Source organism: Phyllobates terribilis, unplaced genomic scaffold (genome assembly GCF_046119375.1).
Source record: "Phyllobates terribilis strain yellow unplaced genomic scaffold, ASM4611937v1 Scaffold_4__5_contigs__length_816908805, whole genome shotgun sequence".
In the NCBI taxonomy this organism is placed as follows: Eukaryota; Metazoa; Chordata; class Amphibia; order Anura; family Dendrobatidae; genus Phyllobates; species Phyllobates terribilis.
This window is the reverse complement of record NW_027362764.1, coordinates 57,337,480-57,363,755: the sequence shown is the minus strand read 5'-3', so window position 1 is coordinate 57,363,755 and position 26,276 is coordinate 57,337,480. Positions and strand designations below refer to the sequence as shown.

The window sequence follows — 26,276 nt, the reverse complement described above, 5'->3', positions numbered from 1 at the left end:
AGTATTATAGTAGTTATATTCTTGTACATAGGAGCAGTATTATAGTAGTTATATTTTTGTACATAGGAGAAGTATTATAGTTGTTATATTCTTGTACATAGGGGGTAGTATTATAGTAGTTATATTCTTGTACATAGGAGCAGTATTATAGTAGATATATTCTTGTACATAGGAGCAGTATTATAGTAGTTATATTCTTGTACATAGGAGCAGTATTATAGTAGTTATATTCTTGTACATAGGAGCAGTATTATAGTAGTTATATTTTTGTACATAGGAGAAGTATTATAGTTGTTATATTCTTGTACATAGGGGGTAGTATTATAGTAGTTATATTCTTGTACATAGGAGCAGTATTATAGTAGATATATTCTTGTACATAGGAGCAGTCTTATAGTAATATTCTTGTACATAGGGGCAGTATTATAGTCGTTATATTCTTTTACATAGAAAGCAGTATTATAGTAGTTATATTCTTGTACATAGGGAGCAGTATTATAGTAGTTATATTCTTGTACATAGGGGCAGTATTATAGTAGTTATATTCTTGTACATAGGGGCAGTATTATAGTAGTTATATTCTTGTACATAGGGGGCAGTATTATAGTAGCTATATTCTTGTACATAGGAGCAGTATTATAGTAGTTATATTCTTGTACATAGGGGGCAGTATTATAGTAGCTATATTCTTGTACATAGGAGCAGTATTATAGTAGTTATATTCTTGTACATAGGAGCAGTATTATAGTAGTTATATTCTTGTACATATGAGCAGTATTATATTAGTTATATTCTTGTACATAGGAGCAGTATTATAGTAGCTATATTCTTGTACATAGGAGCAGTATTATAGTAGTTATATTCTTGTACATAGGAGAAGTATTATAGTAGTTATATTCTTGTACATAGGGGGTAGTATTATAGTAGTTATATTCTTGTACATAGGAGCAGTATTATAGTAGATATATTCTTGTACATAGGAGCAGTATTATAGTAATATTCTTGTACATAGGGGCAGTATTATAGTCGTTATATTCTTTTACATAGAAAGCAGTATTATAGTAGTTATATTCTAGTACATAGGGGCAGTATTATAGCAGTTATATTCTTGTACATAGAGGCAGTATAATAGTAGTTATATTCTTGTACATAGGGACAGTATTATAGTAGTTATATTCTAGTACATAGGGACAGTATTATAGTAGTTATATTCTTGTACATAGGAGCAGTATTATAGTAGTTATATTCTTGTACATAGGAGCAGTATTATAGTAGTTATATTCTTGTACATAGGGGGCAGTATTATAGTAGCTATATTCTTGTACATAGGAGCAGTATTATAGTAGTTATATTCTTGTACATAGGGGGCAGTATTATAGTAGTTATATTCTTGTACATAGGAGCAGTATTATAGTAGTTATATTCTTGTACATAGGAGCAGTATTATAGTAGTTATATTCTTGTACATAGGAGCAGTATTATAGTAGTTATATTCTTGTACATAGGAGCAGTATTATAGTAGTTATATTTTTGTACATAGGAGAAGTATTATAGTTGTTATATTCTTGTACATAGGGGGTAGTATTATAGTAGTTATATTCTTGTACATAGGAGCAGTATTATAGTAGATATATTCTTGTACATAGGAGCAGTATTATAGTAGTTATATTCTTGTACATAGGAGCAGTATTATAGTAGATATATTCTTGTACATAGGAGCAGTATTATAGTAATTTTCTTGTACATAGGGGCAGTATTATAGTCGTTATATTCTTTTACATAGAAAGCAGTATTATAGTAGTTATATTCTTGTACATAGGGAGCAGTATTATAGTAGTTATATTCTTGTACATAGGGGCAGTATTATAGTAGTTATATTCTTGTACATAGGGGCAGTATTATAGTAGTTATATTCTTGTACATAGGGGCAGTATTATAGTACTTATATTCTCGTACATAGGGGGCAGTATTATAGTAGTTATATTCTTGTACATAGGAGCAGTAATATAGTAGTTATATTCTTGTACATAGAGAGCAGTATTATAGTAGTTATATTCTTGTACATAGGAGCAGTATTATAGTAGTTATATTCTTGTACATAGGGAGCAGTATTATAGTAGTTATATTCTTGTACATAGGAGCAGTATTATAGTTGTTATATTCTTGTACATAGAGAGCAGTATTATAGTAGTTATATTCTTGTACGTAGGGGCAGTATTATTGTAGTTATATTCTTGTACATAGGGGCAGTATTATAGTAGTTATATTCTTGTACATAGGAGCAGTATTATAGTCGTTATATTCTTGTACATAGAGAGCAGTATTATAGTAGTTATATTCTTGTACATAGAGGCAGTATTATAGTCGCTATATTCTTGTACATAGGGGCAGTATTATAGTAGTTATATTCTTGTACATAGGAGCAGTATTATAGTAGTTATATTCTTGTATATAGGGGCAGTATTATAGTAGTTATATTCTTGTATATAGGGGCAGTATTATAGTAGTTATATTCTTGTACATAGGGGGCAGTATTATAGTAGCTATATTCTTGTACATAGGAGCAGTATTATAGTAGTTATATTCTTGTACATAGGAGCAGTATTATAGTAGTTATATTCTTGTACAATTGGAGCAGTATTATAGTAGTTATATTCTTATACATAGGAGCAGTATTATAGTAGTTATATTCTTGTACATAGGAGCAGTATTATAGTAGTTATATTCTTGTACATAGGGGCAGTATTATAGTATTTATATTCTTGTACATAGGAGAAGTATTATAGTAGCTATATTCTTGTACATAGGGGGTAGTATTATAGTAGTTATATTCTTGTACATAGGAGCAGTATTATAGTAGATATATTCTTGTACATAGGAGCAGTATTATAGTAGATATATTCTTGTACATAGGAGCAGTATTATAGTAATATTCTTGTACATAGGGGCAGTATTATAGTCGTTATATTCTTTTACATAGAAAGCAGTATTATAGTAGTTATATTCTTGTACATAGGGAGCAGTATTATAGTAGTTATATTCTTGTACATAGGGGCAGTATTATAGTAGTTATATTCTTGTACATAGGGGCAGTATTATAGTAGTTATATTCTTGTACATAGGGGCAGTATTATAGTAGTTATATTCTCGTACATAGGGGGCAGTATTATAGTAGTTATATTCTTGTACATAGGAGCAGTTTTATAGTAGTTATATTCTTGTACATAGAGAGCAGTATTATAGTAGTTATATTCTTGTATATAGGAGCAGTATTATAGTAGTTATATTCTTGTACATAGGGAGCAGTATTATAGTAGTTATATTCTTGTACATAGGAGCAGTATTATAGTTGTTATATTCTTGTACATAGAGAGCAGTATTATAGTAGTTATATTCTTGTACATAGGAGCAGTATTATTGTAGTTATATTCTTGTACATAGGGGCAGTATTATAGTAGTTATATTCTTGTACATAGGAGCAGTATTATAGTCGTTATATTCTTGTACATAGAGAGCAGTATTATAGTAGTTATATTCTTGTACATAGAGGCAGTATTATAGTCGCTATATTCTTGTACATAGGGGCAGTATTATAGTAGTTATATTCTTGTACATAGGAGCAGTATTATAGTAGTTATATTCTTGTATATAGGGGCAGTATTATAGTAGTTATATTCTTGTATATAGGGGCAGTATTATAGTAGTTATATTCTTGTACATAGGGGGCAGTATTATAGTAGCTATATTCTTGTACATAGGAGCAGTATTATAGTAGTTATATTCTTGTACATAGGAGCAGTATTATAGTACTTATATTCTTGTACAATTGGAGCAGTATTATAGTAGTTATATTCTTGTACATAGGAGCAGTATTATAGTAGTTATATTCTTGTACATAGGAGCAGTATTATAGTAGTTATATTCTTGTACATAGGGGCAGTATTATAGTAGTTATATTCTTGTACATAGGAGAAGTATTATAGTAGTTATATTCTTGTACATAGGGGGTAGTATTATAGTAGTTATATTCTTGTACATAGGAGCAGTATTATAGTAGATATATTCTTGTACATAGGAGCAGTATTATAGTAATATTCTTGTACATAGGGGCAGTATTATAGTCGTTATATTCTTTTACATAGAAAGCAGTATTATAGTAGTTATATTCTTGTACATAGGGAGCAGTATTATAGTAGTTATATTCTTGTACATAGGGGCAGTATTATAGTAGTTATATTCTTGTACATAGGGGCAGTATTATAGTAGTTATATTCTTGTACATAGGGGCAGTATTATAGTAGTTATATTCTCGTACATAGGGGGCAGTATTATAGTAGTTATATTCTTGTACATAGGAGCAGTATTATAGTAGTTATATTCTTGTACATAGAGAGCAGTATTATAGTAGTTTTATTCTTGTACATAGGGGCAGTATTATAGTAGTTATATTCTTGTACATAGGAGCAGTATTATAGTAGTTATATTCTTGTACATAGAGAGCAGTATTATAGTAGTTATATTCTTGTACATAGGGGCAGTATTATAGTAGTTATATTCTTGTACATAGGAGCAGTATTATAGTAGTTATTTTCTTGTACATAGGGGCAGTATTATAGTAGTTATATTATTGTACATAGGGGCAGTATTATAGTAGTTATATTTTTGTACGTAGAGGGCAGTATTATAGTAGTTATATTATTGTACATAGGGGGCAGTATTATAGTAGTTATATTCTTGTACATAGAGGGCAGTATTATAGTAGTTATATTCTTGTACATAGAGGGCAGTATTATAGTAGTTATATTCTTGTACATAAGGGCAGTACTATAGTAGTTATATTATTGTACATAGGAGCAGTATTATAGTAGTTATATTCTTGTACATAAGGGCAGTACTATAGTAGTTATATTATTGTACATAGGAGCAGTATTATAGTAGTTATATTCTTGTTCATAGGAGCAGTATTATAGTAGTTATATTCTTGTACATAAGGGCAGTACTATAGTAGTTATATTATTGTACATAGGGGGCAGTATTATAGTAGTTATATTCTTGTACATAAGGGCAGTACTATAGTAGTTATATTCTTGTACATAGGGGGCAGTATTATAGTAGTTATATTCTTGTACATAAGGGCAGTACTATAGTAGTTATATTATTGTACATAGGAGCAGTATTATAGTAGTTATATTCTTGTACATAAGGGCAGTACTATAGTAGTTATATTATTGTACATAGGGGGCAGTATTATAGTAGTTATATTCTTGTACATAGAGGGCAGTATTATAGTAGTTATATTCTTGTACATAGAGGGCAGTATTATAGTAATTATATTCTTGTACATAGGGGCTGTATTATAGTAGTTATATTCTTGTACATAGGGGCAGTATTATAGTAGTTATATTCTTGTACATAGGAGCAGTATTATAGTCGTTATATTCTTGTACATAGAGAGCAGTATTATAGTAGTTATATTCTTGTACATAGAGGCAGTATTATAGTCGCTATATTCTTGTACATAGGGGCAGTATTATAGTCGCTATATTCTTGTACATAGGAGCAGTATTATAGTAGTTATATTCTTGTATATAGGGGCAGTATTATAGTAGTTATATTCTTGTATATAGGGGCAGTATTATAGTAGTTATATTCTTGTACATAGGGGGCAGTATTATAGTAGCTATATTCTTGTACATAGGAGCAGTATTATAGTAGTTATATTCTTGTACATAGGAGCAGTATTATAGTACTTATATTCTTGTACAATTGGAGCAGTATTATCGTAGTTATATTCTTGTACATAGGAGCAGTATTATAGTAGTTATATTCTTGTACATAGGAGCAGTATTATAGTAGTTATATTCTTGTACATAGGGGCAGTATTATAGTAGTTATATTCTTGTACATAGGAGAAGTATTATAGTAGTTATATTCTTGTACATAAGGGCAGTACTATAGTAGTTATATTATTGTACATAGGGGGCAGTATTATAGTAGTTATATTCTTGTACATAAGGGCAGTACTATAGTAGTTATATTCTTGTACATAGGGGGCAGTATTATAGTAGTTATATTCTTGTACATAAGGGCAGTACTATAGTAGTTATATTATTGTACATAGGAGCAGTATTATAGTAGTTATATTCTTGTACATAAGGGCAGTACTATAGTAGTTATATTATTGTACATAGGGGGCAGTATTATAGTAGTTATATTCTTGTACATAGAGGGCAGTATTATAGTAGTTATATTCTTGTACATAGAGGGCAGTATTATAGTAATTATATTCTTGTACATAGGGGCTGTATTATAGTAGTTATATTCTTGTACATAGGGGCAGTATTATAGTAGTTATATTCTTGTACATAGGAGCAGTATTATAGTCGTTATATTCTTGTACATAGAGAGCAGTATTATAGTAGTTATATTCTTGTACATAGAGGCAGTATTATAGTCGCTATATTCTTGTACATAGGGGCAGTATTATAGTCGCTATATTCTTGTACATAGGAGCAGTATTATAGTAGTTATATTCTTGTATATAGGGGCAGTATTATAGTAGTTATATTCTTGTACATAGGGGGCAGTATTATAGTAGCTATATTCTTGTACATAGGAGCAGTATTATAGTAGTTATATTCTTGTACATAGGAGCAGTATTATAGTACTTATATTCTTGTACAATTGGAGCAGTATTATCGTAGTTATATTCTTGTACATAGGAGCAGTATTATAGTAGTTATATTCTTGTACATAGGAGCAGTATTATAGTAGTTATATTCTTGTACATAGGGGCAGTATTATAGTAGTTATATTCTTGTACATAGGAGAAGTATTATAGTAGTTATATTCTTGTACATAGGGGGTAGTATTATAGTAGTTATATTCTTGTACATAGGAGCAGTATTATAGTAGATATATTCTTGTACATAGGAGCAGTATTATAGTAATATTCTTGTACATAGGGGCAGTATTATAGTCGTTATATTCTTTTACATAGAAAGCAGTATTATAGTAGTTTTATTCTTGTACATAGGGAGCAGTATTATAGTAGTTATATTCTTGTACATAGGGGCAGTATTATAGTAGTTATATTCTTGTACATAGGGGCAGTATTATAGTAGTTATATTCTTGTACATAGGGGCAGTATTATAGTAGTTATATTCTCGTACATAGGGGGCAGTATTATAGTAGTTATATTCTTGTACATAGGAGCAGTATTATAGTAGTTATATTCTTGTACATAGAGAGCAGTATTATAGTAGTTTTATTCTTGTACATAGGGGCAGTATTATAGTAGTTATATTCTTGTACATAGGAACAGTATTATAGTAGTTATATTCTTGTACATAAGGGCAGTACTATAGTAGTTATATTCTTGTACATAGGGGGCAGTATTATAGTAGTTATATTCTTGTACATAAGGGCAGTACTATAGTAGTTATATTATTGTACATAGGAGCAGTATTATAGTAGTTATATTCTTGTACATAAGGGCAGTACTATAGTAGTTATATTATTGTACATAGGGGGCAGTATTATAGTAGTTATATTCTTGTACATAGAGGGCAGTATTATAGTAGTTATATTCTTGTACATAGAGGGCAGTATTATAGTAATTATATTCTTGTACATAGGGGCTGTATTATAGTAGTTATATTCTTGTACATAGGGGCAGTATTATAGTAGTTATATTCTTGTACATAGGAGCAGTATTATAGTCGTTATATTCTTGTACATAGAGAGCAGTATTATAGTAGTTATATTCTTGTACATAGAGGCAGTATTATAGTCGCTATATTCTTGTACATAGGGGCAGTATTATAGTCGCTATATTCTTGTACATAGGAGCAGTATTATAGTAGTTATATTCTTGTATATAGGGGCAGTATTATAGTAGTTATATTCTTGTATATAGGGGCAGTATTATAGTAGTTATATTCTTGTACATAGGGGGCAGTATTATAGTAGCTATATTCTTGTACATAGGAGCAGTATTATAGTAGTTATATTCTTGTACATAGGAGCAGTATTATAGTACTTATATTCTTGTACAATTGGAGCAGTATTATCGTAGTTATATTCTTGTACATAGGAGCAGTATTATAGTAGTTATATTCTTGTACATAGGAGCAGTATTATAGTAGTTATATTCTTGTACATAGGGGCAGTATTATAGTAGTTATATTCTTGTACATAGGAGAAGTATTATAGTAGTTATATTCTTGTACATAGGGGGTAGTATTATAGTAGTTATATTCTTGTACATAGGAGCAGTATTATAGTAGATATATTCTTGTACATAGGAGCAGTATTATAGTAATATTCTTGTACATAGGGGCAGTATTATAGTCGTTATATTCTTTTACATAGAAAGCAGTATTATAGTAGTTTTATTCTTGTACATAGGGAGCAGTATTATAGTAGTTATATTCTTGTACATAGGGGCAGTATTATAGTAGTTATATTCTTGTACATAGGGGCAGTATTATAGTAGTTATATTCTTGTACATAGGGGCAGTATTATAGTAGTTATATTCTCGTACATAGGGGGCAGTATTATAGTAGTTATATTCTTGTACATAGGAGCAGTATTATAGTAGTTATATTCTTGTACATAGAGAGCAGTATTATAGTAGTTTTATTCTTGTACATAGGGGCAGTATTATAGTAGTTATATTCTTGTACATAGGAGCAGTATTATAGTAGTTATATTCTTGTACATAGAGAGCAGTATTATAGTAGTTATATTCTTGTACATAGGGGCAGTATTATAGTAGTTATATTCTTGTACATAGGAGCAGTATTATAGTAGTTATTTTCTTGTACATAGGGGCAGTATTATAGTAGTTATATTATTGTACATAGGGGCAGTATTATAGTAGTTATATTTTTGTACGTAGAGGGCAGTATTATAGTAGTTATATTATTGTACATAGGGGGCAGTATTATAGTAGTTATATTCTTGTACATAGATGGCAGTATTATAGTAGTTATATTCTTGTACATAGAGGGCAGTATTATAGTAGTTATATTCTTGTACATAAGGGCAGTACTATAGTAGTTATATTATTGTACATAGGAGCAGTATTATAGTAGTTATATTCTTGTACATAAGGGCAGTACTATAGTAGTTATATTATTGTACATAGGAGCAGTATTATAGTAGTTATATTCTTGTTCATAGGAGCAGTATTATAGTAGTTATATTCTTGTACATAAGGGCAGTACTATAGTAGTTAAATTATTGTACATAGGGGGCAGTATTATAGTAGTTATATTCTTGTACATAAGGGCAGTACTATAGTAGTTATATTCTTGTACATAGGGGGCAGTATTATAGTAGTTATATTCTTGTACATAAGGGCAGTACTATAGTAGTTATATTATTGTACATAGGAGCAGTATTATAGTAGTTATATTCTTGTACATAAGGGCAGTACTATAGTAGTTATATTATTGTACATAGGGGGCAGTATTATAGTAGTTATATTCTTGTACATAGAGGGCAGTATTATAGTAGTTATATTCTTGTACATAGAGGGCAGTATTATAGTAATTATATTCTTGTACATAGGGGCTGTATTATAGTAGTTATATTCTTGTACATAGGGGCAGTATTATAGTAGTTATATTCTTGTACATAGGGGCAATATTATAGTAGTTATATTCTTGTACATAGAGAGCAGTATTATAGTAGTTATATTCTTGTACATAGGAGCAGTATTATAGTAGTTATATTCTTGTACATAGGGGCAGTATTATAGTAGTTATATTCTTGTACATAGGGGCAATATTATAGTAGTTATATTCTTGTACATAGGGGCAGTATTATAGTAGTTATATTCTTGTACATAGGAGCAGTATTATAGTAGTTATATTCTTGTACATAGGGGCAGTATTATAGTAGTTATATTCTTGTACATAGGAGCAGTATTATAGTAGTTATTTTCTTGTACATAGGGGCAGTATTATAGTAGTTATATTCTTGTACATAGGAGCAGTATTATAGCAGTTATATTCTTGTACATAGAGGCAGTATTATAGTAGTTATATTCTTATACATAGGGACAGTATTATAGTTGTTATATTCTAGTACATAGGGACAGTATTATAGTAGTTATATTCTTGTACATAGAGAGCAGTATTATAGCAGTTATATTCTAGTACATAGGGGCAGTATTATAGCAGTTATATTCTTGTACATAGAGGCAGTATAATAGTAGTTGTATTCTTGTACATAGGGACAGTATTATAGTAGTTATATTCTAGTACATAGGGACAATATTATAGTAGTTATATTCTTGTACATAGGAGCAGCATTATAGTAGTTATATTCTTGTACATAGGAGCAGTATTATAGTAGTTATATTCTTGTACATAGGGGCAGTATTATAGTAGTTATATTCTTGTACATAGGAGAAGTATTATAGTAGTTATATTCTTGTACATAGGGGGTAGTATTATAGTAGTTATATTCTTGTACATAGGAGCAGTATTATAGTAGATATATTCTTGTACATAGGAGCAGTATTATAGTAATATTCTTGTACATAGGGGCAGTATTATAGTCGTTATATTCTTTTACATAGAAAGCAGTATTATAGTAGTTATATTCTTGTACATAGGGAGCAGTATTATAGTAGTTATATTCTTGTACATAGGGGCAGTATTATAGTAGTTATATTCTTGTACATAGGGGCAGTATTATAGTAGTTGTATTCTTGTACATAGGGGCAGTATTATAGTAGTTATATTCTCGTACATAGGGGGCAGTATTATAGTAGTTATATTCTTGTACATAGGAGCAGTATTATAGTAGTTATATTCTTGTACATAGAGAGCAGTGTTATAGTAGTTATATTCTTGTACATAGGGGCAGTATTATAGTAGTTATATTATTGTACATAGGAGCAGTATTATAGTAGTTATATTCTTGTACATAGAGAGCAGTATTATAGTAGTTATATTCTTGTACATAGGGGCAGTATTATAGTAGTTATATTCTTGTACATAGGAGCAGTATTATAGTAGTTATTTTCTTGTACATAGGGGCAGTATTATAGTAATTATATTATTGTACATAGGGGCAGTATTATAGTAGTTATATTTTTGTACATAGAGGGCAGTATTATAGTAGTTATATTCTTGTACATAGGGGGCAGTATTATAGTAGTTATATTCTTGTACATAGAGGGCAGTATTATAGTAGTTATATTCTTGTACATAGAGGGCAGTACTATAGTAGTTATATTATTGTACATAGGAGCAGTATTATAGTAGTTATATTCTTGTACATAAGGGCAGTACTATAGTAGTTATATTATTGTACATAGGAGCAGTATTATAGTAGTTATAGTCTTGTACATAAGGGCAGTACTATTGTAGTTATATTATTGTACATAGGGGGCAGTATTATAGTAGTTATATTCTTGTACATAACGGCAGTACTATAGTAGTTATATTATTATACATAGGAGCAGTATTATAGTAGTTATATTCTTGTACATAAGGGCAGTACTATAATAGTTATATTATTGTACATAGGGGCAGTATTATAGTAGTTATATTCTTGTACATAGAGGGCAGTATTATAGTAGTTATATTCTTGTACATAGAGGGCAGTATTATAGTAATTATATTCTTGTACATAGGGGCTGTATTATAGTAGTTATATTCTTGTACATAGGGGCAGTATTATAGTAGTTATATTCTTGTACATAGGGGCAGTATTATAGTAGTTATATTCTTGTACATAGAGAGCAGTATTATAGTAGTTATATTCTTGTACATAGGGGCAGTATTATAGTAGTTATATTCTTGTACATAGGAGCAGTATTATAGTAGTTATATTCTTGTACATAGGGGCAGTATTATAGTAGTTATATTCTTGTACATAGGAGCAGTATTATAGCAGTTATATTCTTGTACATAGAGGCAGTATTATATTAGTTATATTCTTATACATAGGGACAGTATTATAGTAGTTATATTCTAGTACATAGGGACAGTATTATAGTAGTTATATTCTAGTACATAGGGGCAGTATTATAGCAGTTATATTCTTGTACATAGAGGCAGTATAATAGTAGTTATATTCTTGTACATAGGGACAGTATTATAGTAGTTATATTCTAGTACATAGGGACAGTATTATAGTAGTTATATTCTTGTACATAGAGAGCAGTTTTATAGTAGTTATATTTTTGTACATAGGGACAGTATTATAGTAGTTATAGTCTTGTACATAGGGACAGTATTATAGTAGTTATATTCTAGTACATAGGGGCAGTATTACAGTAGTATAATACCAATGATAAAATTGTTGTTATATGTCTGATTTTGTCATATATACGGTACATGATAATTGTGTCTATCTTTCATTCTTTACCTATAGTATACAGAATTATATTGGTTTGCTGTTGCAGTCTTTACAATCTTACAATGAGCAGTTGCATGTTTCTAACCCTCTTCACTCACTTGTTCTATTATCATTGATGTGTCTTGTGACAATTAAAATAGACCGTATATGCAGCCTCACTACAAGCAGTATAAACAGTCTGAACATGGTATTTATTCAAGGTGATCACACATTCATAAAGATGCAAATGCCCTTGATAGACATAATTAGTACCATTTTTACATGTGAACAATGTCAACATGCAGTATATACAAACTAAGCTGCCATACTGTACACATAGCAAATATCACTATACAACATACACAAATACCTCTGCCATAGGGTACAAATAAATAATGCTGCTATCCAGTACCCAAATAATGAGCCCATATGTTACACCTACAGTGGGGGAAATAAGTATTTGATCCCTTGCTGTTTTGTAAGTTTGCCCACTGACAAAGAGAAATAGAATATGCAAAAACAAATCAAGAAAATCACATTGTTTAGATACATTTTTTTGCATTTTGCAGTGAGAAATAAGTATTTGATCCCTCTGGCAAACAACACTTAATACTTGGTGGCAAAACTCTTGTTGGCAAGCACAGCAGTCAGACTTTTTTGTAGTTGATGATGAGGTTTGCGCACATGTCAGGAGGAATTTTGGTCCACTCCTCTTTGCAGATCATCTCTAAATCATTCAGATTTTGAGGCTGTCGCTTGGCAACTCGGAGCTTCATAAGTTTTCTATGGGATTATGGTCTGGAGACTGGCTAGGCCACTCCATGACCTTACTGTGCTTCTTTTTGAGCCACTCCTTTCTTGCCTTGGCTGTATGTTTTGGGTCATTGTCTTGCTGGAAGACCCAGCCACGACCCATCTTCAATGCTCTTACTGAGGGAAGGAGGTTGTTGGCCAAAATATTGCGATATATGACGACATCTATCTTCTCTTCAGTATGGTGCAGGCGTCATGTCCCCTTTGCTGAAAAGCACCCCCAAAGTATAATGTTTCCCCCACCATGCTTCACGGTTGGGACGATGTTCTTAGGGTTGTACTCATCCTTCTTCTTCCTCCAAACACAGCGAGTTGAGTTAATGCCAAAGAGCTCAATTTATGTCTCATCTGACGACAGCACCTTCTCCCAATAACTCACAGAATCATCCAGGTGTTCATTGGCAAACTTCAGACGGGCCTGCCGATGTGCCTTCTTGAGCAGGGGGACCTTGCGGGCACTGCAGGATTTTAAACCTTTAAGGCGTAATGTGTTACCAATGGTTTTCTTGGTGACTGTGGTCACAGCTGCCTGGAGATCATTAACAAGTTCCCCCCGTGTAGTTTTAGGCTGATCTCTCACCTTCCTCATGATCCAGGATACCCCAGGAGGTGAGATTTGCATGGTGTCCCAGATCGATGTCGATTGACAGTAATTTTGTATTTCTTCCATTTTCTTGCACCAACAGTTGTCTCCTTCTCACCCAATGTCTTATGGTTTTGTAGCCCATTCCAGCTTTGTGCAGGGCTATGATCTTGTCCCTGACATCCTTAGAAAGCTCTTTGGTCTTGGCCATGTTGTAGAGGTTAGAGTCTGACTGATTAATTGAGTCTGTGGACAGGAGTCTTTTATACAAGTGACTATGTAAGAAAGCTGTCTTTAATGCAGGTAACAAGTTAATTAGGAGCGTCTAACTGGTCTGTAGGAGCCAGAACTCATAATGGTTTGTAGGGGATCAAATACTTATTTCTTACTATAAAATGCAAAAAAAAATTATCTAATTTATACAATGTGATTTTCTTGATTTTTTCTGGATATTCTATCTCTCAATGTTAAAATTAACCTACCCTTAAAATTATAGACTGTTCATGTCTTTGTCAGTGGGCAAACTTACAAAAACAGCAAGGGATCAAATACTTATTTCCCCCACTGTATAGTGCTCCTATGATAGCACCTTCATAGAAGAGCGATCATACAACCCCTGGCAAAAATTATGGAGTCACCGGGCTCGGAGGATGTTCATTCAGTTGTTTAATGTTGTTGAAAAAAAGCAGATCACAGACATGGCAAAAAACTAAAGTCATTTCAAATGGCAACTTTAGGGCTTTAAGAAACACTAAAAGAAATCAAGATTAAAAATGTGGGACTCAGTAAGGGTAATTTTTTCAGACCAAGCAGAGGGAAAAAAATATGGAATCACTCTGAGGAAAAAATGATGGAATCATGAAAAACAGACACACAAAAGAACACTCCAATACATCACTAGTATTTTGTTGCACCACCTCTGGCTTTAATAACAGCTCGCAGTCTCTGAGGCATGGACTTAATGAGTGACAAACCGTACTCTTCATCAGTCTGGCTCCAACTTTCTCTGATTGCTGTTGCCAGATCAGCTTTGCAGGTTGGAGCCTTGTCATGGATCATTTTCTTCAACTTCCACCAAAGATTTTCAATTGGATTGAGATCCGGACTATTTGCAGACCATGACATTGACCTTATGTGTCTTCTTTCAGGGAATGTTTTCACCGTTTTTGCTCTATGGCAGGATGCATTATCATCTTGAAAAATGATGTCATCATCCCCAAACATCCTTTCAATTGATGGGATAAGAAAACTGTCCAAAATATCAATGTAAACTTGGGCATTTATTGAAGATGTAATGACAGCCATCTCCCCAGTGCCTTTACCTGACATGCAGCCCCATATCATCAATGACTGTGGAAATTTGCATGTTCTCTTCATGAAGTCATCTTTATAAATCTCATTGGAACGACACCAAACAAAAGTTCCAGCATCACCTTGCCCAATGCAGATTCGCGATTCATCACTGAATATGACTTTCATCCAGTCATTCACAGTCCACGATTGCTTTTCCTTAGCCCATTGTTACCTTGTTTTTTTCTATTTAGGTGTTAATGATGGCTTATGTTTAGCTTTTCTGTATGTAAATCCCATTTCCTTTAGGCGGTTTCTTACAGTTCGGTCACAGACATTGACTCCAGTTTCCGCCCATTCGTTACTCATTTGTTTTGTTGTGCATTTCCTGTTTTGGAGACATATTGCTTTAAGTTTCCGGTCTTGACACTTTGATGTCTTCCTTGGTCTACCAGTATGTTTGCCTTTAACAACCTTCCCATGTTGTTTGTATTTGGTCCAGATTTTAGACACAGCTGACTGTGAACAACCAACATCTTTTGCAACATTGCGTGATGATTTACCTTCTTTTAAGAGTTTGATAGTCCTCTCCTTTGTTTCAATTGACATGTCAGTCCACTTGGTGCAACAGCTCTCCAAGGTGTGATCACTCCTTTTTAGATGCCGACTAACGAGCAGATCTAATTTGATGTAGATGCTAGTTTTGGAAATGAAAATTTACAGGGTGATTCCATAATTTTTTCCTCACAATTGATTGATTCCAGAATTTTTTCCCTCTGCTTGGTCTGAAAAAAAAAATACCCTTACTGAGTACCACATATTTAATCTTGATTTCTTTTAGTGTTTCTTAAAGCCCTAAAGTTGCCATTTGAAATGACTTTAGTTTTGTGCCATGTCTGTGATCTGCTTTTTTTCAACAACATTAAACAACTGAATGAACATCCTCCGAGCCCGGTGATTCCATAATTTTTGCCAGGGGTTGTAGTAGCCCCTCATAAACAGTACTGGCTCGCTAACTAAATGCCCCACGTAAAGGAGTGTAGCGGTATAATCTTTGGGGACTTTGGGTAAATTAATATATTCCAGGCAGTCTAGGGAAGTGAAGTGGGTATTTTGTGTGCGTAATAATTTTATAATATGTTTCCTAATATTCTTATTACTTTATAATTAATGCGTTAAGGATTTTAATAATTTAATAGTAATTTCCTTTCTTACCGGTTCTTCGATATAATTTTGACATCTTCATCTTTAAGCTTAAGTTTCTTGCAAAAAAAGGCGAAATCTTCTATGAACACAGAACGAGAGACCAACATGAAGATCTTCTGCATGATCCGGTCTAGAATAAATGACAAAACATTTAGTAGTTACCCTAACAATACGGATGCATTCACATGTAGCGTGACGGTGAAAAACTAAAGATGACCACGACATGTGGCCACCACGTATATTTCTGGTTTATTCAGGTGGCATCACAAGTCAGGTTATCATATCTTCACTATTTACAGCTGTCGTTATTCACCGGAGCAAAGTGTCCTGGGAAACATACATGTGATACACAGCCTGTCTCTGATTCAAGTTAAGTAACTTTCTACTTTTCCTTCATTATAATTTGTTACCACTTTGCTGTTGCAGTGTGCGCTGAAGTACTTTAGCCAAATGGTTTTACAAAAATGTTACAAATCCGTCACGGCTCCTGCTCCTGGTTGTGATGGCTCTCTCTGCTCTCCTCTCCCTTCTTTCAGTGTTAAGAGATAAGAGATAGCAGGAAGGAGAGGGTTGTAGACAGATCTCCATAGTATGGAGAAAGGAGAAAGAATATACAGTCTCAGGGAGGGCAGAGAAACCAAGGCAGTGAATGAAGAGGAAATAAGCGCAGGATAGAAGCTGTGCTGATATATGAGCTAATGAAGACAACTGTACCCTGGATAAACACAGACTTCACATCCAGCCTATATTACTGGGAGAGACACTCCCACAAGAGAAAAATCTTAAACTTGTATCATGGAGGTCTAGAATAAATAAATGAAGGAAAAAAATAAATATTGCAGACTGAAACTTAGTGGTTCCCAATAGTCCATAGTCTTTATAGAGAATCTCTCAGTAGGTTTATGCTACCCCATCTGAGAGCAGAGTAATGTAGGGGCAGAGACCCTGACTCCAGCCATATATAACTTTATTTACTGGGTGCAGTAATTTTGATAAAATCACAGTTTTCTCTGCTGCAGATCTAGCAGAGCTTGAAATGTTGAACTGTGTATAACACCGATTGTCAGTTTCCTGTGCATAGGCAGAAAGCTGCCAATCAGGTTCTCTGGTTTCCTCCCACACTCCAAAGACGTACTGATAGGGAATGTAGGTTGTGAGCCCCAATGGGGACAGTGTCCATAATGTCTGTAAAGCGCTGTGGAATTAATGGCGCTATATAACTTTAGTAAAATAAATAAATAAATCAGTGGTATGGACGGGGTTATACAAAGCAGGAGGACTTGATGTCATGAGACACCTAGTCCTGTAGTGATAATCTCCCGCTGATAAAACACTGATTGTATTGAAACAGCAAAACACAGCCAAGTAAGTGACACATCGCTGGAATCAGTGTCTCAGCCCCTACATCATGCTGCTCTCAGATTAGCAACCATTTTCATCACCTTGAGGATCCTCCTCTGATGTCTCTGTGGCAGTCAATCACAGCCTAACCCTCAATTTAGGATATGCCAGGTGACATCTATAGTGCAGAATAGATGCACAGCCCCTTAAAAAATACCTAAACCCTGAAACTATGATTTCAGAAAACACTTGAGAATTTCAGAACCCGTCAGTAACATCCCGCACCTTCCACCAGCTCGGCCGCCTGTATATACCGTCCTATTGGATACAGTTCTTTTCCATCACACACGAGACCAGGAGGTTTCACCATGGGATTACCATCGAGGCTGATCTGCTTCAGATTCTTCAGACGGTTGATGTCGCTGGGCAATGAGGTCAGCTTGTTGCCTAAATAGATTGTTGATTATACTAGTATAGACTTAAGTGAACAAAGACATTGCAATAGAGATGGTTAATCCCTATGAAAAATATCCAGATTACACAGGATGCAAACAACAGAACAAATGGTAAATCCAGACTACGATAGACCTGATTGATCCAAGGACAGATCTGAGCTCCATACCTGCGCATGGGTTTATATCTATCCATATCCTTCAGTCTTGTATGGACGGAAAAATTTTGGGTGTCCCTATAATCTCAAGGTAAATAATTCAAACCCTTCCCTCCATGGACAATTTTTGTATTTGCACTTCGTGGTTTTTTTCCTCCCTTTTTTCCTAATTTTGTAATTTCTCACAAAATTTCAATAGAATATTGCAACAGGCGAGAGAAACCCTGGGTGCAATTCACATTATAACCACTGGATGGCTACATATAGACACATATAGCGTAAACTGCCTCTAACAGAGTATCACTAAATCATTTTTTTAATCACTCATCTCTGGATATGTTGAACCAAAAGAAAAGATAAGAATGGAAACATTTTCAAGAACTTTAGGGTATGTTACCAATTATAATGAATAAATACTACAGATTTCAATTTATAATGTATCCCAATTCGAGAAGTATGCTCAGATTTCCCTACCTTCAGGAGGCTACAAATTTACCTACCGTTCAGGTTGAGGTGCTGGAGACCCTCTATGGCAGAAACAGATGCAGGGAGACAGGAGATCTGGTTATTAGAAGCCTTAATACTGATTAAACTTTTCATTCCTCCAAAGTTTTCCGGAATGATTTTTATGCCGTTGTCAGAAATATCCAGATTTTTAAGATTATTCATTCTACATATCTCTTCTGGCAGATCTGTAATCTGAAGAAAAGCGAAATCCACGTCTCATTAATCCAGAAATATCAGCTAATCCATCATCTATTTTTTGGAGGTTCCTCCATTAGGGGCAATATTCGTTTTTAGGGATCACTCAGGACATTAATACTTGGTTAAGGGGAACAATATTTGTTGTGCCTTGCCTTGAGCGCGGGCAATCAATGCCAACTGCGTTGGTATCATCATGGTTTTATCTTTACCCTTGGAGGTAGAAGATGCAATACCATACAATTTATCGAGGCTGCAGTCAATAAGACATTGCTTCAATGAGAGTTTTACCTTCAGGTCACTGCCATGTCTGATGTGTAGAGTTTCTAGTGCTGGAACTTGGCACACTTCCTTTGGGAAAGTCTTGAAATTGTTGTTGGAAAGGTCCAGCTCTTTGAGTGATTCCAATTGTCGGATCTGCACAGGAACAGATTGAATCTGATTTCCCGACAGGTCGAGTCTCTGGAGACTTTGTAAGGTGCACAATTCAGGAGGAAAATGCGTCAGCCTATTAGAGTGGAGTAGAAGATCGCACAAGGACAACATGTCGGACACATTTAGTGGGACTCCTTGAAGCTCATTCTTGCTGAGATCTAAATAAATGAGATGGTAAAGTGTACAAACAAATCCTGAAAATTCATGTAATTTATTTCCACTCATCTCTAAGAACTTTAGCTTCGAGTTGTAAATGATGGTTTGGGGAATTTCTTGAATTTCGTTATAGCTGAGGTTTAAATGTAGCAGAGCAAACATGGAGGACAATGCATGGGGGAATTCAGTCAACAGGTTACCACTCAAGTCCAATTTAGTTATCTGTGAACAGTTATTCAATTCAATCGGGAGATAGAGCAGATGATTGTCTCCGCCGACCACTACTGATAGATGCTTCAAATGTGCCAGTTGCTCTGGTAAAAGCTCCAACGCGTTTCGGTCAACATGAAGCTCCACCAAGTTGGTTAGTTTATGGATTTTTTCCGGAAGGGAACATAATCGATTGCCAGTCAGAATTAAGGTTTTAATAGATTGACAACCACAGAGTTTCTCATTCAAAATCTGAAATAAATTATTGGCGATGGAGAGAACTTTGAGCTGTTGAAGTCGCTCAATCTTGTCTGATAATCCAGTTAGTTGGTTATCATCGATGATCAGTTCTTCCAGATTGGTCAAGTTATACAGCTGTACTGGCAAGAAAGCAATCTGATTCTTACTTAACAAAAGTTCTCGGAGATTCTTCAGGTCCCCAATTTCTTTTGGCAGATTTTTGATCTGGTTACTGCAAAGGCAAAGCTTAACCAGCTGTGGGAGCCTGAAGATGCATTTGGGTAAGGTGGACATCTGATTACAGTCTAGGTTCAGTATGTGCAGGTTCTTGAGGTTGGACATTGACTCTGGCAACGACTTCAGGTGGTTTCCGCTCAACCCTAGGATTTGCAATGTTGTTAAGCTTCCTATACATGGAGGTAATTGTGTAATATGATTATGGGAGACAAAGAGCTGTTTGATGTGTTGGAAGTGCGATATGTCATCTGGTAGGCACCTTATTAGGTTACGGCTTAGGTTTAAGGCTTGGAGTTGAGTCAGCTGGCCTATTTCTGGAGGTAGACAACTTAGCAGGTTTCCTTCCATGGACAATATCTCTAGTTTGAGGAGACATTGTAGATCTCGTGAAAGCTCCTTGATGGAGTTGTTGTTGAGCCGTAAACACATTAAGTCTGGAGATTTGAAGACATCATCTGGTATCTCTGTCAGCTGCTTATCATTCAGCATGAAAACGGTAAGCGTCTCTGATAACATGGTGGATAACTGGAATACACCACATCGAGGGCAGTGATAGGACTAACACCTCCTTGTCGATGTACTGAAAATGATATAAAGCATTAATATCTTTAGATACAATTATCAGGTGACCACAAAATGGCCAAGATTTGCCAGGAAAAACATTTTCTTGTTGCCAATTTATATTAAAATTAGAGTTGAGCAAATCAATTTTCAGGACCCTGATCCATTGGCGAAGTCAGTAACCGTGGCCGCTGGACGGGAGTACTGCAAACCACCTCCAACTTGTCGGTATCCCCAGCTCATCTTTTATTTAGCCGGCCTGGCACAACTTCATTGTCACAGCGTGATGCACACGCGATTTTGAGACAGGACAGCTAATTAAAAAAGAGGAGCCATTGATGCCAGCAGGTAAGAACAATTCAAGGGGTTCACATCTAGCGGCCACAGAATACTAACATGATCCTGCAAATGTACTTGCTCATCTCTAATTGAGATGTTTTTATTTAAAGCTGTAGACTAATTTAATTGTACTACATATATTTTGTATTAGGCTTGTTTACCCCTTGTGATGCTAACCTGAGACGAGTGTGCCTACTTTGTTATTTTTTACATCATTTACATAAGCTCCTGATGAAGCTTGATGTGAAACAAGCGTCGGGTGCGTTTTCTTTCATATATAAAGTTTATTTCATGCCACTGTGCTTTATGAGAACTTTCATGTGACATCACTCTATCCCTCTTTATTTATATATACCTTTAAGGGCCTTTACTTACACAACACTTGCTGCTTTGGCTTGTACCTTCTGAGTATCCATCTTCAATACTGTGATTGCACACAATATAACCTTGTAATGATTTGTAGTATTCACACAAGGGAGTTTTTTATTATCACTTACCTACCTTTACTATTTTGTATGTCTGACTTTTGTATGTCTATTTTGATGTTTTTAACTATTATATTATCCAATAAAGAATGTATTTTTATTGATTTTCAGCCTTACACATTTCTACATAGGTATTCTTTAATTTACATACTTAAAAAATAATGATAATTTAAAAAAACAAACAAAAAAAACAACTTTTTTTGGCATGATGTTTGTTTTAATTTTTCATGTTACTATCTATCTATCTATATATATATATATATATATATATATATATATATATATATATATATATATATATATATATATATAAATGAAATCTTGCAGGTTTTATTGTGACCACTGAGCCTTATAATATACTGACACGTCCTGTTCTGTAACGATCTGTCATCTCATTATTATCACAAGCAAGGATACGACAGAATTCATCATTCACAATAGGTGATTGCCAGGTGCAGGGTCTTACAATATGTCAGTTTTACACAAGAAAACATGATACCAAAGTATCCTCTACTTGGATAAAAAAAAATTGTAGGGAAAAAATAAAAAAATTGATTTTTTTCCCATATATATTATTTATTTATATTATATTTAATAAATATTATAACTATAATAATATGTAAATAATATGTATAGAATAAATAGAATAAAAATAAACCCGTTGTGTAAATTATGCTGAATTTGTTGGGCGGACTCGACTATGCCCCCTCCCGGCTGCACTCGACTATTTCCCCATTTCCCCTCCCCGCCGCACTCGACTATGCCCCCTCCCGGCCGCACTCGACTATGCCCCCTCCCGGCCAGACTCGACTATGCCCCCTCCCGGCCAGACTCGACTATGCCCCCTCCCGGCCGCACTCGACTATGCCCCCTCCCGGCCAGACTCGACTATGTCCCCTCCCGGCTAGACTCGACTATGCCCCCTCCCGGCCAGACTCGACTATGCCCCCTCCCGGCCAGACTCGACTATGCCCCCTCCCGGCTGCACTCGACTATGCCCCCTCCCGGCCAGACTCGACTATGTCCCCTCCCGGCCGCACTCGACTATGGCCCCTCCCGGCCGCACTCGACTATGCCCCCTCCCGGCCAGACTCGACTATGTCCCCTCCCGGCCGCACTCGACTATGCCCCCTCCCGGCCAGACTCGACTATGTCCCCTCCCGGCTAGACTCGACTATGCCCCCTCCCGGCCAGACTCGACTATGCCCCCTCCCGGCCGCACTCGACTATGCCCCCTCCCGGCCAGACTCGACTATGCCCCCTCCCGGCCAGACTCGACTATGGCCCCTCCCGGCCAGACTCGACTATGTCCCCTCCCGGCCGCACTCGACTATGCCCCCTCCCGGCCAGACTTGACTATGCCCCCTCCTGGCTGGATTCTGCACACTTTTCAAAAAGTTATCAGCTTTGTTCAAGTAAAAAAACACAAAAAGTTGTATTTTTTTTTTTTTTGCACAACTACGAGTTGCATAAAAATCATGTGGGGAATCGACATTCAAATTTTCACGTGTCAAAAATTATTATTTTATAGCAACACAGATGTAACACGGTCGTCTTTTCTGGTCACATCATACAAAGTTATCGCTTTTGAATGGGCGAATTACTTGTAGAAAGCAGAAAGTATGTGCCCCCAGGTGGTGAGGTTTGCAATAATGGGGTCAGCACTTACCGGGATTCTCTACAGAAGATGGTAGTAATGCTACAATATTACCCCAGGAACCTGACGGACAGTCCATGGGAGGATCATGCCGTACAGCAGACTGCCTCGGGAGACGATCTCCTACATGGCAGTGACACAAGCACATGACAGGTCACTATGGAGAGCAGTACATAAACACTTCCCTGCGTAGTGAGCTGTGTGGACCTGTCTGTGGTCGGCAGATATTTACTCACCAGTATATACGAGCCGTTCCCAGACCATTCACTCCCATACAACTTACAATACTGGCTTGTCAGCTGCCATTATTACTACCTGTCATGGCCGCTCCTGAAATAACAGGCAGGATAATAGAGGACCTGGAAGTCAGGATCTGGAGTTCAGCTATGCCAGTAAAGCACATTCATTACCGGCCTTCCCCTAGCAACCTGAGCAGAATAGGGACACGCTGTCCTCCCCAGAAAAGGCCCATTAATTCCCGGCCTTCCCTTAGCAACCAGCCCAGAACATGGATACACACGGTCATTCCCTCCCATAGAAGCCCACAGAGAAGCTTTCTATATACTGATAATAGGATTACCAGTATAATATATACTCAGCCACATCTCCAGTAAATGTAAATCCTGGAATTGTTGTCACGAGGTAAACACTTCTCATGGTTATATCTGTCCAAGCAAAAACTGGGTGACAACCAACATGGCTGCCATTACGTAACAAACTCAGCTATCCTGACCCCTTAGTGATAAATCTGTCTTATTATGCGGCCCTATGAGTGGAGATGTATTCCCTTTTACCTAAAGAGACTGTCTTGGGACAAGCCATGGGAGCCATAATGGCGACCGAACTACCCAAAAAACATGACATGCCTGATACCCCCAGACAATATGGAGATTCAGTAACATTGATATCTAGTGTATAGTTGATGATTATGGTCTTGAAATTAAAGTAACTTCTCTGTTTTAGGGTTCCCTTAACCCTTTCATGATTGGGCTATTTTTTAATTTTTGCTCTTTAGTCTGTTATTTTCTCTACTACTTATAAGAGACATCACTTTTTTTTTTTGCATTAATATGGCCGTAAGAGGGCTTTTGTTTTATTGCAAGACGAGTAGTAGTTTTGAATGATCCTGTTCACTTTACCATATAATGTACAAAAAAAGTAAAAAAAAAAAATTCTAAGTGCGGTATAATGGTGAAAAAAAACATAATTCTGACATTTTTTTTATGCTTTTACAGCGTTCATTATGTCATAAAAGTTACCTGGCAACATGATTCTTTGGGCCAGTATGATTACAGCAATACCAAACATACATATATATATATATATATATATATATATATATATATATATGTTTTTTTTTTCTACAAAAATTCAGAACTTTGAAAAAAAAATGGTTTGTGTTGCCATTTTCTGAGGCCCATATATTTTTTCCACTGAGTGGTATGAGGGCTTTTTTTGCATCGTGAGCGGTTTTTATTTTTACCATTTTGGGGTGACTGCGATGTTTTGATTGCTTTTTATTGCTTTTTTTGGCAGGAGGTGCGATAATCGAAAAACGACAATGCTCGCATTTCAATTTGTAGTTTCTAAACAGTGTTTAAACATATGCATTAACTTTATATTTTCATAGATTGGACTTTTACGAACGCAGTGATACTGTATATATATTTTTTTATATTTTCTTATTTTTCTTTTTATATATTTTTAAGTTTCACTTTACTTATTTTAGTCCCCATTGGACAATTGCAGTATATAGTATATAGTAGAAATAATGATCTCATATGAAAATCAGCCTTCATAAGAATACAAAGATGGCGTGTTCTTCAGTAGGCCCCCGGTTGCATTGGCATCCCTTAGCCCCCTGCAATCATATCACAAGTGGGCCAATGGTTACACCTCACAATCCCACCAGTTAAATGCTGTCAGCAAGTGGTTAAACAGCAGAGACTGTGTCAGCAGCGTTCAAACTGTGATTAACAAATGGAAAATCAGGGGCTCTGTAAAAACCAAACCACGGTCAGGTAGACCAACAAAATTTTCCACCACAACTGCCAGGAAAATAGTTTGGGATGCAAAGAAAAACCCACAAATAACATCAGCTGAAATTCAGGACTCTGAAAACTAGCGGTGTGACTGTTTCAAGATGCACAATAAGGAGAAAAATGGGCTGCATGATCGAGTCGCCAGAAGAAAGCCATTACTGTGCAAATGCCACAAAGTATCTCACCTACAATACGCCAAACAGCACAGAGATAAGCCTCAAAACTTCTGGAACAAGGTAATTTGGAGTGATGAGACCAAAATTGAACTTTTTGGTCACAACCATAAACGTTACATTTGGAGAGAGGTCAACAAGGCCTATGATGAAAGGAACACCATTCCTACAGTAAAGCATGGAGGTGGATTGCTGTTTTTTTGGGGATGTGTGAGCTACAAAGGCACAGGAACTTGGTAAAAGTTGAAGGAAAGATGAATGCACCACGTTATCAGCAAATACTGCAGGCAAATTTGCACTCATCAGCCTGGAAGCTGCGCATGGGACGTACTTGGATGTTCCAACATGACACCGATCCAAAACACAAAGCCAAGTCGACCTATCATTGGCTACAGCAGAACAAAGTGAAGGTTCTGGAGTGGCCGTCTCAGCCTCCTGACCTCAATATCATTGAGCCACTCAAGCGCGCTGACAGCCCAGGAATTTACAGGAACTGGAGGCTTTTTGCCAAGAAGAATGGGCAGCTTTACCATCTGAGAAAATAAAGAACCTCATCCACAACTACCACAAAAGACTTCAATCTGTCATTGATGTTAGAGGGGGCAAGACACGGTATTAAGAAATGGGGTAAATAACCATGAGTGGAGAAAAAGTTTTTTTGTTATCATTCATATTCTCTGAAACAAGGCCAAGAAAGCAAAAATTCTGCCGGGATATGTAAACTTTTGAGCACAACTGTATAGATGTCAAAGTCTTCGAAAGTTAGAAAGTGAGTAATATCTATACTTTGTGGCGTAGGGGGTCAAAGACTGTCATTTGATAAGTGGGGGTCCC

General features: G+C 35.4%; 1 protein-coding gene across 2 annotated transcripts in view; it reads right to left on the bottom strand.

Annotated features, from left to right (window-relative positions):
- Positions 1-23,666, bottom strand: part of LRRD1 (leucine rich repeats and death domain containing 1) — a 44,472-nt gene extending 20,806 nt beyond the window's left edge. The window contains exons 1-5 of one of the 2 annotated variants that reach the window (XM_073677384.1): positions 23,543-23,666; positions 19,199-20,765; positions 18,706-18,904; positions 17,881-18,042; positions 16,264-16,384 (exon numbers count right to left, since the gene is read on the bottom strand). In XM_073677384.1, coding sequence (XP_073533485.1) covers positions 16,264-16,384; positions 17,881-18,042; positions 18,706-18,904; positions 19,199-20,701 — 1,985 coding nt within the window. In that variant the 5' untranslated portion in view covers positions 20,702-20,765; positions 23,543-23,666. Of the gene's footprint in view, positions 1-16,263; positions 16,385-17,880; positions 18,043-18,705; positions 18,905-19,198; positions 20,766-23,239; positions 23,397-23,542 lie in introns of those variants that run through there. The other variant, XM_073677383.1, reaches the window with a different exon arrangement.
- Positions 23,667-26,276: the final 2,610 nt, after the last annotated feature.